This window comes from Amia ocellicauda, chromosome 7 (assembly GCF_036373705.1).
Source record: "Amia ocellicauda isolate fAmiCal2 chromosome 7, fAmiCal2.hap1, whole genome shotgun sequence".
Taxonomy (NCBI): domain Eukaryota; kingdom Metazoa; phylum Chordata; class Actinopteri; order Amiiformes; family Amiidae; genus Amia; species Amia ocellicauda.
The window spans coordinates 8,670,933-8,684,214 of NC_089856.1; the positions used below are offsets into that span (position 1 = coordinate 8,670,933).

The 13,282-nt window shown below is 42.3% G+C and overlaps 1 protein-coding gene across 1 annotated transcript; it reads right to left on the minus strand.

Annotated features, from left to right (window-relative positions):
* Positions 1-651: 651 nt before the first annotated feature.
* Positions 652-12,943, minus strand: LOC136752689 (bile acid-CoA:amino acid N-acyltransferase). Its single transcript, XM_066708205.1, has 12 exons — positions 12,801-12,943; positions 12,315-12,527; positions 10,052-10,145; positions 9,515-9,738; positions 8,645-8,820; positions 6,466-6,585; positions 4,587-4,669; positions 4,012-4,105; positions 3,621-3,701; positions 2,339-2,474; positions 1,762-1,871; positions 652-1,217 (listed from the first exon to the last, which is right to left on the minus strand). The coding sequence occupies exons 1-12, from the start codon at positions 12,925-12,927 to the stop codon at positions 1,161-1,163; spliced, it is 1,515 nt and encodes a 504-aa protein (XP_066564302.1). The 5' UTR covers positions 12,928-12,943; the 3' UTR covers positions 652-1,160.
* Positions 12,944-13,282: the final 339 nt, after the last annotated feature.

A 13,282-nucleotide genomic window follows, 5' to 3' on the forward strand; every position in this document is an offset into this window, starting at 1 on the left:
TGCCATCTTCCACAGTCACCTGTAAAAGATATGCCAATTTAAAAGTAGCCCTTTTCTATACACAGATGCTGTATTAGACTGATGTCCTGATGTTTGGTAAAATGTCAATTTTATGAACCCATAATTACACAAAAGAGGTTGTTCCAATTTTTTTTTAACTGTGAATTGCAACAGGTGTTCCAAGCGTAATATTAACCGCCGGCTATACCCTCCCACCCCAAAAAGCCACAATACAAGCAAGTTTATAAACAAAGCATTTCAAATAATTAGATTAAATCTTATCAGAATAGTGTTTTGAGCAGAAAACGTACAGGTTTAATACTCACCGCAGGACCAACACACCATTAAAACTCACTGGACTAAGTTACCCTCCCCTCCGTGTCATTGGGATCCAATGTTTGTATTGCACCCTATTCAACTCATACTAGAACAAGCATGCCAGGCAGAAAAGTGCCCGTCAGCGAGTTTGGACCGGCAATGAATGCCCAGTCACTCACTGTGCGAGAATTCAGGAACACGCAAAGCAAACACCAGCACACAAAAAACGAGTTGTAGCACGCAAAACAAAGCGAACGTTTTCAAAACCAGCTGGGTAACCAGTTTTGCACAGCTCAAACCAGGACTCATTGTTAAATTGATCAGACTATTGCATATTATATATTTTAAACTTTATTTTAAGCACTCTTTAAAACAGTCAATAATTGTATGTAATGCAGTAGTACATGTGTTAACACGTTTTACTTATTTGCATAACTAGCAATATTATGTTATTGATGATAATGGATTACTTAACTTGTCCTACTTTGAACCCAAACCTGATTGATGGAACATGTTGGAAGTGTGCATTTCATTAAGTACACTTTTTAATTACTTATAAATTCTTAACATAATTGTGAAAATAATTTCTCATTGCTCAGTGCATGATAATCCAAACAATTGCTCAGCTGTCCTGGTTCAAATATTTGAATGCCTTTAGATAATGATGAAGCAAAGTTGACCTATTAAACAGGCTGGATCGGGGCTGTCCAGGGCCAGGGTTGGAGACTCTTGCAGTAGATGTTCCTCAGAAAGCACAAGTCTGCTAGAGTAGATCTGTGATGTGGTTCCATATGCATCTTTCAGTAAGAGGAGCTGGCCCCCTTTCCTAAGCTCCTCAGCCATTAGAGCTCCTGTCTTGGTATGAGAGGGATGACAGCTGCGGCATCTTCTGGCTCTTTCTGAGGGCAGTGCAGAGAGAAAGGCCAACAATGGACCTTGGTAAATGTATCATAGAAAACACTGTCTGACTGCAGTTTAACCACACTTCTGCAGTGTTTTCCTATGGGTTGCACAATCCTTCACTGTGCTTCCAAAGCAGTTCAAGTTAAAGAAACCTACATACCGTGCAGCAGAAACTCCAGACCATTATAAACATGAAAATCAGACTAAACCTTATTAGATTCTGGAGGTTGTGTTGATAAGCTTATTTACATATTGAAGGACCTTATTAAAAAAAAAAAAAAAATAGATATACAAAGATTGCTGTATTCTGTGGCATACTCGATTCTGCCTGGTAGCACACTGGTGGAACAAAACTAAAGAAACACTGCTCAACTACACTGGACTGCGGGAACACCATAAGTGTTTGAGATCTTTTTCCTACAGCACAGCTCATTCATGGAACAGTGCAGCATGTTGAGCCAACAGGCAATCACTGTAAAACCACAGTGCAAATGTGCTCAATTGACTAAAATCCGGTTATTAATTGACCAAAATACTCACAAAAGGGTAGTCTGCCCTCAGGTGATGATCTAGAAATCCCAGAGTCCTCTTCCAGGCATCCTCCTGGGCCACAGCGTGGGGCTGGAGCTGACCGCCCCAAAGAGGCATCACTGACAGAGGGAGAGGAAGAGTGCATTTGCAAAAGGCATCTAAAATGTCCCCCAATAGCACATAGTAAAGAATTTACATCCTTATTAGCTAGTCTGTACATTGTCTGTGTTGGACATGTATTTTGTACCCTTGAGGAAGAACCATTGTCTAGGTTTACACAGAGAATTTCATTAATCCAAATGAATTTGTCCCGATTGAACAATTTATATGTGCACTAACAGAAGGCAATTAATTCACTGGCAGTATTCATTTAATATGTACAAGCAGTCTCAATGGAAAGATAGCCTCTCCCCCCCCACCCCCCCACCCCGAGTCTAACTTTTCTGTCTAGCCTTGGTCTTAATTTTTATGCAAATTAAAACTAGTCTAATATAATTGAATGCAACCAGCCCCTGGATAGTAGTTAGATCTGAGAGACGGGGAGACCAGGAGCAAGAGTGTGTGGGAGAGGAGGCGGTTGGCATACTTTTCTTGGGGTAAGTGCCAAAGAGTGTTGCCCGGGCATTGGGACTGTAGGGTGGCTCAATCAGGTGCCCAGTACCCGGGTACTGGATCCGGGTCAACAGGCCAGACTTTCCTACTGCCTCCAGCCTCTCTTCGATCTGGCACATAAAGGGTTAAGATCAGATTTACTAGCTAGACTAGTGGCTCAGCACCCTGGTCCTCGAGGTCAGGAGTGTCCGCTGGGTTCTCGTCCCAACTGCACTCTTAATTGAACTCATGGTCTTATTTCAACCTGGTCAGTTGTGTTCAGCTCTTTAACTGGTGGCGACTGCTCAGTTGCAACTGGGCTGGAATGAAAACCAGCAGACAGAGGGATCAGGGTTGGGAACCACTGACCTAGCCTCACGATCCGGACACTTTGACAAAGACCAAACAGGGCCCCATTCCTCGTACCTGGTTTAATTCAGGCTAATAAATTCTCCCCAGGACTACAAAGATGTATTGTGCTTGTTGCTGCTGCTGCATAGCAGACACCCTTAACTAGGGCGACAAGTGCAGTAATAAAATCAACACAAAATACAATTTAAAAGCAATACTTAAGGAAATTGTGCACCATAAATATTCCTTATAAAAATGTTTAATACCTTACCAATTTGAGATTGCTAGTAGCACTATGCATGTAGCAGTAATAGTGCTGGGTGTGTAGTCATTGTGTAGAGTTATCTAGCAGTGGCAGTTGTATAGTGTATTGGATTGCTTGAGTTGCAGCACGTGTAAAAGTATCTGCATAGGGTGGATAGAATAGTGTAAGGACTACACGCACAATATTGTATTGTGAAAAGCAATATAGTGTAGATTAATAGGAACAGTGAACAGTTTCTGCAGCAGTAATGGGCAAGTGTAGAATAGTAGGGTACTAGAGTATAGTGTTGTGAAAGTTGGGCGAGTACCAATAATAGAGTATGGTATGTTGCAGTTCTAATGCATTTGTAGAAATACAATGCCAGTGTACTTTAGTGCAGTGTACTAGGGCAGCAGCGCTAGGTGTAGTGCAGTGCCATATGTGGGGCAGTGCGGTCCAGTGCAGTTTAGGGTGTGTGATGTAGCAATAGGTTTTCGTTATGTTGTGCTGCTAGCGTATATAAGTGCTGTGCAGTGCACTAGGGAAGCAGTACTGTGTAGTGCAATGCAGTACTGTGTGTGTGTGTAGTAGGTGTAATGCAATGCAGTATAGCATGTGTGTAGTAGGTATAGTGCAGTGCAGTATAGTGTGTGTGTAGCAGTCAGTGGCAGCATCACCTCACCTCATCAACACTCTCAATGGCTGCAACAGCCTGGTCATCCTCCCCGGCAATCAACAGCAGGGGGCAGTGCAGGCTCTCAACCTATAAAACACACACACAATGTGCAGTTGTCTGACACCCATCTGTTCTTCATGCCAGGCTTTTTACTGTGCATTACTACAATGGGTAATACAATGGCCAGTACTTTATTGGCATTTGTGTGCTCAATTCTGACAGTGATATCCTTAAAATATTTGATCAAGGTGCCAGTGTGCATCAGCATGAGCCAGTGTCATTGGTACACAATGTTAGATGTTGCGTTTCAGTGTCAATGTTTACAAGTGTTGTATATGTCAGTGTACCAGTGTTAATATGGCATGGTGTACCAGTGTGGGACAATGGGCATTGGTACCTTTAGTTTGTACTCGGGTGGAACATTGCTGGGCAGAGACATTCCTCGGAAGATGACGTATCCCTGTTCATTTGAACACCAGAACTTTTGGTTCCTGAGAGAAAGAGAATGTGAAAGTTCTCCATTAAACCCTGCTGTAGGCTACAACATAGTACCGATCATGTGATTCACTGAAGCACAGGACTGCACTGGAGGCATTAATTTCTCAATTCTTAAATTTTAAATCAATATTGTTCATTACACTATACTTACCCATGATCGCTTGTATAGTGAGAAATGATGGTGCTCTGTAGTCCAATATGCTTCCTATTGTAGCAATTCCCATGCTACATTATGTGGGAGTAAATTTCACCCACCTGTCCATTGAATTAGGGCAGAAACCTGACCAGGGTGATCTTTCTTCAGTTAAACTGTGGAACCAATGAACTCGTTCTCCCATGTTGGTTCATTCAAACCCATGCCTCTCTAGTCTCAGACAACCATAATTACATCAGTTGGAAAGTTAGGGTTTTCAGGAGGCTTTCAATACACCAACTAGAGCCTCGAACATTTTGTAATAAGAATCAATCACCTACTCTTTCATAAAATCATTCATCCGCTCCTTGGTCACGTTGATCTTCAGTCCCGCAGAAGCCGAGATTCCGACCACACACCTGGGCTAGAGTGGTAAAATAAACTGAACTCAATTGATATCAAACTTACAGATGGCAACGAAAAGTATGCTACAAAAGGAAGTGTGTTGTACACTGTGGCACTGTGTAGGGTGTGAGCCATACAGGTTTTGGATTGTAGCTATGATTTCTTTAATACATGGTTGTTTTAGAGCACCAGTGTCATTTGTTCATGGTCATGCTCAAAGTAGTCTGTATCCGGGTAGTCAGTCTTCTTTCCCAGTTTGCACTCCCTGCTTTTCCCCCCACATGTACTTTGCCAAGTGTTGTAGCTTTTATGCCCGGGTGATAAATGCAGGGCAAGTGTATGAACTGTGCCCATCCCGACAGGATGATTTGGTTTGGGGGGGGGGGGGGGGGTTGATTTTAAACAATGTCAATGGGGCAGTGATGTAATGCAAGGGATACATTTGGTCAGAATTTGACGTTTTTCTCCCACACTGTTCTGAAATGCAGAGCGACCTTGAGTCACACCACAATTAGCATTTTCTAACTTTAAATAGCAGATCACACCACAGTACAGGAATACAAGCAAGAGTCACTTCCCCTCCCCAAAATTCCCCCTCTATCCCGATTCAATTTAACCAATACCCCCTCATCAGATCATGGTTTTGGTCTATGTGACCTCACTCTGTGCAACCCCTCCCCTTCTCTCAAAGTTCCCACTCTCTCTCTAGGTCTTTCTTGATTTCCATTGATGATCCTCTTCTCCCTGATCTCCCTTTCCCTCTCTGAAAATAGTGGCCTTGCACTCCTCTGTCTGTGATCCCCATTTCTTCCATCCCCATCTTTGACGCCCCCTTCATCCCACTTTCTATCACCATCTATTCTCCCATTCCTACCTCCTATTGACTAATTCTCCCCATCTCCATCAAATGTGATACTTCCAGCTTATGTCTGCCCGTGTCCACCACCTCAGCCCTGGATGGCCTCCATATCTTTGCTGGAACTGAAATGGAAGAGGACCAAAATCCCTGCCTCCCTCAACCTCTACTGCTCTCATCTACATTCTCCTCCAGAGTCACTGCTTCAGCTCATCCAGAACTCAGCAAAGATCTGCCTCGATTCGCACACACTACTCCACTACCCTGCTCCCTCCACTGGCTCTCAATCGCGGCTTGCATCCAGTTCAAGACTCTTACCTGTCCCTGCCTCAACCAGACTGCACCTAGCTACCTACAGACTCCGCTCTCCGTACACTCCCTCCAGACTACTCTGGTTTTCCTGTGCCAGATGACTTGAACCCCCTCTCCACTCCCCTTCCTTGAGAGCCCGCTCCTTTTGCACCTTCTCTCCCAAGTGGTGGAACGACCTTTACACCAAGGTCAGGACTGCATTGTCTCCGATCACCTACCAGTGGTTAATCGAGATGCATCTGTTCAGACTGTACCTGTAATACAACATCCTAATCCTCTGGGGTACTCCACACTTTTACGCTTATACACTCTTACTATACTATGCTTTTTTTATGCTCCTTCCAATACATTTTTTGCACATCTTCAATTTCACTGCAATTTCCTATGCCAACCCCCTCCTTTAACACATGTATCCAGGACATAACTACTTTACCCATGGTTAGATTATATTATGATGCATGTTTATTGTACCAATTGTATTACTGCACTGTTATGTTTATACAGGTTTTTTATGTAAATTAAGTTGCCATAAAGTCTACCAAGAGAAATTCATATATGGTCTCCCTCTCTTTGCATCAGTGACCTCATTCTCAACCTCCATTGATGATCAGAGTCTCTCTCCACATAACTCTTTCACTTATACTCACATTGACATTGGGCATCTCCATGGCAATGCGCAAGGCAAGGTACCCCCCGAAGCACCGGCCCAGCACACCCACCCTGCCAGCGCACACCAGGGGGTGACTATCCAGCAGCCCCATGGCAGTCTGTGAACAGAAACACAGAGCCCTGACTCTTTCTACTGGCTGGGACGCAATGAGAATTGTGATCTACTTCCTTTAAAATGAAACCACTACCAAGGTGCATTCTGGAGATAAGGTTAGGATTAGCAGTAATTGTGTAGTTGTGAAGCAGTGGTAGTGTGCATGCAGTTGTATAGTGTGAACTATTGTTTGTGTTGCATAATGTATGGAGAGTGTTACAGTAATAGCATAGTATGGATGTAATGATATAAAGCACTAATAGTGTAGGTTCAGAAGAATCATGTACGGTTTCTGTAGCAGTAAGAATCTGTGTAGTAGTCAGTCAAGTGTAGTGTAGATTATCAAGAATAGTGTAGAGTATTGCCTATGTATGTTAAGCAATATTATACTTTCAGATGTAGTGTGCCGTTTCTGTAGCAGTAAAAATCTGTCAGTCATGCATGTGTATGTACCATTGTACTATATGTAGCAGTAATGTAGGGTTCTTTTAATTAAAAGGAAACTAGTTCAGCCAAGTGTAGAATAAGTTGCATTAAGTAATTAATAAATGAGTTTGAATTAATTGAAATTTGGTAAAAGTAAACCTACACAAGATAAGTAGGGCCCTGGGTGTTATATGACCTGCTTTCTAAGGCTGCATTCTCAGGGCAAGGTGGTCACTTATTGATTCATAATTTTCAAAATTCCCTTTAATCAGTCAAGACACGGGTTGATTAAACAGCAGATACTGAAATTTAAAAGGCACATGCATCCCCTTACTAATGTGTCTATGAGATTTTAGAATATACAATACATTCAAAAGGTTTTAGTGTACACCACATAATTGATTCCTTGTATATAAATGTATATAAAATACTGAAATCATATTGGCAATACTGCAACATCCCATGCCTTGAACAAGTATTCAGCCCCCAACACATTATCCACATATTGTGGTCTCAGATTCAGAATTTAAAAATATTAAAATTAGGATTTTTTCCTAACGATCTGCAAAACCTGGAGCACCATGACAAAATCAAAATTCCACAAGCTTTCAACAATTTACTAAAAAAATTGGTATTCACATTTCTCAGGGGAATCATGCACAAATCTTAAACATTTTTAGTTCGAATGAATCAATGCGTTGGTTTTATTTAACTGAAAACATTTATCAGCTGTAGAGACTGCAGGGATATCGTGGGGAAACAAAAGATGTTGCATAAAACACAGGACCCTTAATATCAGACAATACACAATTTAAGTTTCCTGTAAGGTGTATAGACACCAAGCAGACCGCTTACAAAGCAGTCATTGGTCAGACTGAATTTGAAGGAAAATGAAGACCAGAGCATTCTACAGAAGTTAAAGTAATAAATGCATAGATTAAAAGGGTTTGGATATCCCAGGGAGCACATTTGGATCAAGAATCAGGAAGTGGAAGCTACATCACACCACCCAGACACTGCCAAGAAAACGCCATCCCTCAAAAATGAGCGCTCAAGAGGACTTGAGAGAAGAGACAGATAGGCCAACAATCACTTTGAAGGAGCTACAGAGTTCAGTGGCTGGGAGTGGAGTAATGGTACAACAGTCAACCATATCAAGAGCGCTGCATAACACTGGCCTATATGGGAGGTTGGCAAGAAAGAAGTGGTTACTAAAAAAAAAATTGTACTGAAGTATGGTATGGAAGTATGATGCTGGGCATCTTGTTAAAATTGAAGGAAGAATGGATGGAGCAAAATACAGGGACATACGGCAAGAGAACCTACAATTGAAACATAGGAAGTAATGTACCTTTCAGCAGGACAATGATCCCAATTACAAGGCCAAAGCAACATTGGAGTGAATGTCCTACAGTGGCCCAGTCAAGTCCAGATCTCAATCCCATTTAGAATCTGTGACACTATTTGAAAATTGCGGTCCACAAGAGTCATCCAACTAATCTGAACAACCCGGAGCAAATCGGCCAGGTTGCACTACCACCGTTTTTATAAAAGTCAGTTGCTGTGGCATCGAAACTTGAACACCGTTAGTTGAGCTCCTCACATACTTTCTGATTATTTCCTCGTCTCTCATTTACCTCGAAGTACTGATCCCCGACATTCACGGTGTGCAGTGGCTCAGGCAGTTCCTTGTGCCCACAGTATGCCAGGGCTAGAGAGACGAATCCGTGAGAAGCCAGGAGGGCAGACCGGTACTCATTCAGTCCCCCACCCATCCCCCATATGTCCAGCACAGCAGGGAATGGTCCTGGACCTGGGGAGGAGGGAGACGAGGACAGAAAGGGCAGCTGTCTATTAGGGTGTCTACAGCATAGTATTTTCACATGAACCCAAGATGTGCTCCTCATGTAATTACGGTAGTGATCTCTCCATTTCTGACTGAATTGAATTATTGAACATGCATGACATTTCTTACAGATTTTTCATGCATCTCTTATGCATTTACAATTGATACTGCATTTAATACTTCTCCGCAAAATTAATTAATTTGGACCTGGGTTGGAACACAAGAATGAGAGCCCCGTGTCTGCATTCACCTCTGTTTATCAAAGCAAGATCTTCAAGTCAAATCCCTACTAATACAAATCCCCTCACCCTTGCAAGGAGAGTTCCGATTTGGCTACAAAGATCCAAAGGGGAATTAATAAAGGATTGACACTCTGGTCCAATCAGATTCTTCCTTCGTAGACTAAAACACTGTAGCATGATCCTTGGTATGAATGGAATATCTAATGTATTATCAAAGTATTGAGTCATCTATACAAAGGGCAAATAACCCCACCATTGACAGGCACTTTTACCCATCAATCTGCAACACAGGCAATAGGAGACCCATGTATTTAGTTAGTGCCACCTCAAATGACCACATTCACCAACAAATTCCCACCTAAACAGGAGCCAGTGCTCCCTAGACACTATTCAGTGCCCCCTCCCAAGACAATTCTCACCTGCAGGCAAGAAGAGGGTGCCCACCACCCCCTGCTCTCGCACCTCCACCCTGCGCACTCCTGGTGCCATGTACCAGCGCTCCACATTCACTGCAGCCAGCACTGCCCCCTCCTGCAGCTCTTGACCAACATGGCAGCCCTCTGGGGAGTCAGAGGAGCCAACGTGTCCGTTGATCACGGATATCTCCACTGTGAAAGGAGTGTCTGCATTCTTTTTCCTGAGCCTGGAAAAACAAGACTGTTTAATCCGGGGTTTGCCAAGTTCCCATCATAAGCAGATGCCTAAATATCTGATCTGTGATTGGTTGGAGGATAAAAGGTCAATTCGAAATAAATGTGACCTCTCCGAGTCTAAATCAAAACCCTAAGAACGAGAATTTGAAAAGTGTGCAATTAAAGTCAGTACAGAACTGAATAAGGTAGAGCCCTTACTCAACAGTAGTTGGACTGACTAAATGACCGATTGATTGATGCACTGACTGACACTGGTAAACTGACCAACACAGACTGACAAAGACCCACTCACACATCCTTTACCTCAGGCCCCGTTGCCCACGAGGTTGCAGACTCCAGAACAAACCCATGGGTTCCAGGCCACTATAGGAACCCCCCAAAGACTGGTCCCGGGACACTAAAGGAAGAGAGGACAGTCAGCCCCCTGCTGCACAGTTTAGCACCCCCATCCCAGCACAAAATACACACTGCCCTAAATATGTGGCATTCATGTTCGAAAATGACACATTACATTGAGTGCTCAACAGCATTGAAGGTACGGAGAGTGTAAACCACAAGGACTACTTTAGGATGAATCCAGGGGATGCGTTTACTAGCGGAAATGGAGGAGGTTTTGTTTAGGACTGAAAATAGGCAGTACTGTGATACACAAATTAATGGAGGTCTGGAACATACAAAGTGCACCAAGCCTTGTAGTTGGAGTAAGTGGAATATGGGTCAGTGGCAAAAAACTTGCAGAGGAAGTACGAAGCCATGTACTAAGTTACATACTAGCTAATCTTGCGAGCATCCCCAGCTGCATACTAAGTAAGTACCCGTTGCGTTGAAAAAATAAACAGAACAAAGTTGTAAATCTTTCTGATCCCCAGCTTTAGAACGGTACTAAGGATTAAGTTTGTTATGCTACCAAACAGGAAGCGAAGTCAGTAAAGAGGGCCAGGCCCTGTTTCAACTAGGAAATCTGAGCGATTGTTTGTAGTGCATTATATTTTAGCAGCATAGTAGATCAAATTTTTTCCCATCTGAATTATTATTATTATTATTATTTTTTAAACAAGACAATGATGTATGAAAGTGTCATTTAGCCTTTGCCATGTAGTTTTGGGCCACAAATACATCTCATTGCATGTTTTTCTTCCCGAAACAAGATCTCAAACCTATTATCTACACTAAATGTTTAATACCATGTTGGTCTGAATTATTTTTAAGAAAACAAATGTAATGCACAAGCAGAGGTGTGGACCTGGCACCTCCAACATCAATCTACTATACAAGAACCATCCCAAGTTGGAGTTATCAACACTGAATCACAGCCCCTACCCCATGCATGTTAAACAAATATACAGTAACACCCTTGGATGTTCCGGCCACAGAGATATTCGAACCCTGTCTCCCGTGCCACAGGCCCAGGCCCCTTAGCAATGCCTCAGGATTGCTGCAATACGATTGGCACAAGTGGGCTATAGGCTACATACAACCCATTATATATACAATTATTCATATTATATTGCATTAAAATTCCAGCTTGGTAATAAATCCTGTACGGCTTTCAATATGTTCAGTTATTTAATTATCAGCTGAAAGCTTTTATTAAATGCAATTTGCACACTGGTAATTATTATTTGTAATGGTCAGCGGTGGCATCAAATATTGTCCATGTACACCAGAGCATTTGCCACGATTAACAATTAAATATGTTGTCAATGTTAAAAACAAAACAAATGTATTGTATATTTTGTTACAAAAGTTGTCAATATATTGCATTTTTTCACATTTTGTTCCACTTTGTATGGTACCATCCATAGTTAATCCATAGCAGGAGCAGGAATAAGTTAGTCCCAAGCTTACCCTATAGAGGGAAGGAGAGGTTATTTTGGGTTAATTGCAATGGAGACCTTAGTCCGCAGCTGGGGACTAACTTCTGCCACCAAGCTCGTTGCAATGGATATTTGACTTTTATACGTGTTTAGTACAGAGCTGCGTAATAACCACGGGATCATCCCCAGTTAGTACACTGCTTTCAGTTCACTACAATTGAGTCTATACGACTATAGAATGATTTTGGGATGAGATTTAAAAATGGTCTTTTAGAATCAAAACACACTGATGCTTAAACCAAAAATTGCTTGCTGGGGTATTCTTGCTGAGTTTCCCTGCGCAGCAATAAATTATTTTTTTTATCGTTATTCAAATATTAAACTAATTAATTGTATATGAAAGGTAATATGCAAGTTCTCTCTTAGTCACGGTTTCCCCATTAGCTGTGCTCCATAATAAAACTCCAGTATTGACTTCCTCAAAGGTAAAATGTCTCTTTCAAATTGGGGACATTTTTTCAATCTTGTTTTATGTCAGAGTATCCCCTTTTCTGTACATGGAGCCATGGGTTTAGACCAAGGTAAAACTGAATTCACTTGAAGAGGTTCTGGAGTGAGAGGCTAGCTAACGGACTAAACCCGAGTACTACAACAACAAACTCCACACATTCAAGTCCACTGCTTAAAAGATACTGTCATCTAGTGGTGGGAGTAGGTAGCTCAGGTAAAGTTCACAGTGAAGTACTCACAGATCACAGTGCCCTTCTGGTCGCTGCGGTAGTGTGAGGATGCTTCCCACAGCTCCCCGTCCTCACTGCGCAGGCGGGACCGCATTGTGAATGGCTTATCCAGAGGCAGATGCTGGATCCGCATTTCTATTGGCTGGTCCACTAGAGCGCGGCTGGGCGTGGCAGTTAGCAGGGGGGCGGTTCTCTGTGCGCTTCCATCACGAACTGCACTTGCTGAGGGGAGGAGGATGGATTAATATTCCACAGCTAGTCCTAACTCACTATTCCTGCTGCCCAATCAGATCCCATAAACAGCTGGTTAATGCAACTGAATTGATGAGGAGAGCAATAATTACATTATATAGACAGCACAATATCAATATGATAATGCAATTTAATACTTCATACAAACATTTAAGATTATATTGGTTAAAAACACTGCTCTGCAGTGTGCTTACGCAACAGTAAAGTCTCAATGCTTAATTTCAATGTTAGTAATTCCCTTACCCATGTTACCACTGATCTGCTTGAAGCAGGGGAGGGTGCTGGAATGGATGGACTTGATGAGCCCCTCCCATACCCTGTGACACACCAGGAGAGCTCTCATTGTCCTCGGGGTGCTGAGCATCCGCATACTCTGAGCCTCAGAACACTCTGAATCACAAGGAACACAAATAGTAGAAAGATACTTGTAGGACCAAGAAGTGTTAGAACATAAGAAAGTTTACAAATGAGAGGAGGCCATTCGACCCATTGTGCTCATTTGGTGTCCATTAATATCCAAGGATCCTATCCAGTCTATTTTTAAATGTTCCCAAACTTTCAGCTTCTACCACATCGCTGGGTAGTTTATTCGAGATTATGACTACTCTCTGTGTGAAGTGGATAAAAAGTGTTGAATGGTCAATTGGCTACAAATCGGTTTGGCAATTTATCCAACATTTGTTATTTTGACATTGTAGATGTAGTTTACCCAAATAATTACACTT

Coding starts and splice junctions, on each gene's coding strand:
- LOC136752689 (XM_066708205.1), bottom strand. CDS start 12,927: ATGCGGATGCTCAGCACCCCGAGGACAATGAGAGCTCTCCTGGTGTGT. Junction 9,739..10,051: donor CGTGGGCAACGGGGCCTGAG/GTAAAGGATGTG, acceptor TTGTTTTTCCAG/GCTCAGGAAAAAGAATGCAG. Junction 4,670..6,465: donor TGGAGATGCCCAATGTCAAT/GTGAGTATAAGT, acceptor TTACCACTCTAG/CCCAGGTGTGTGGTCGGAAT.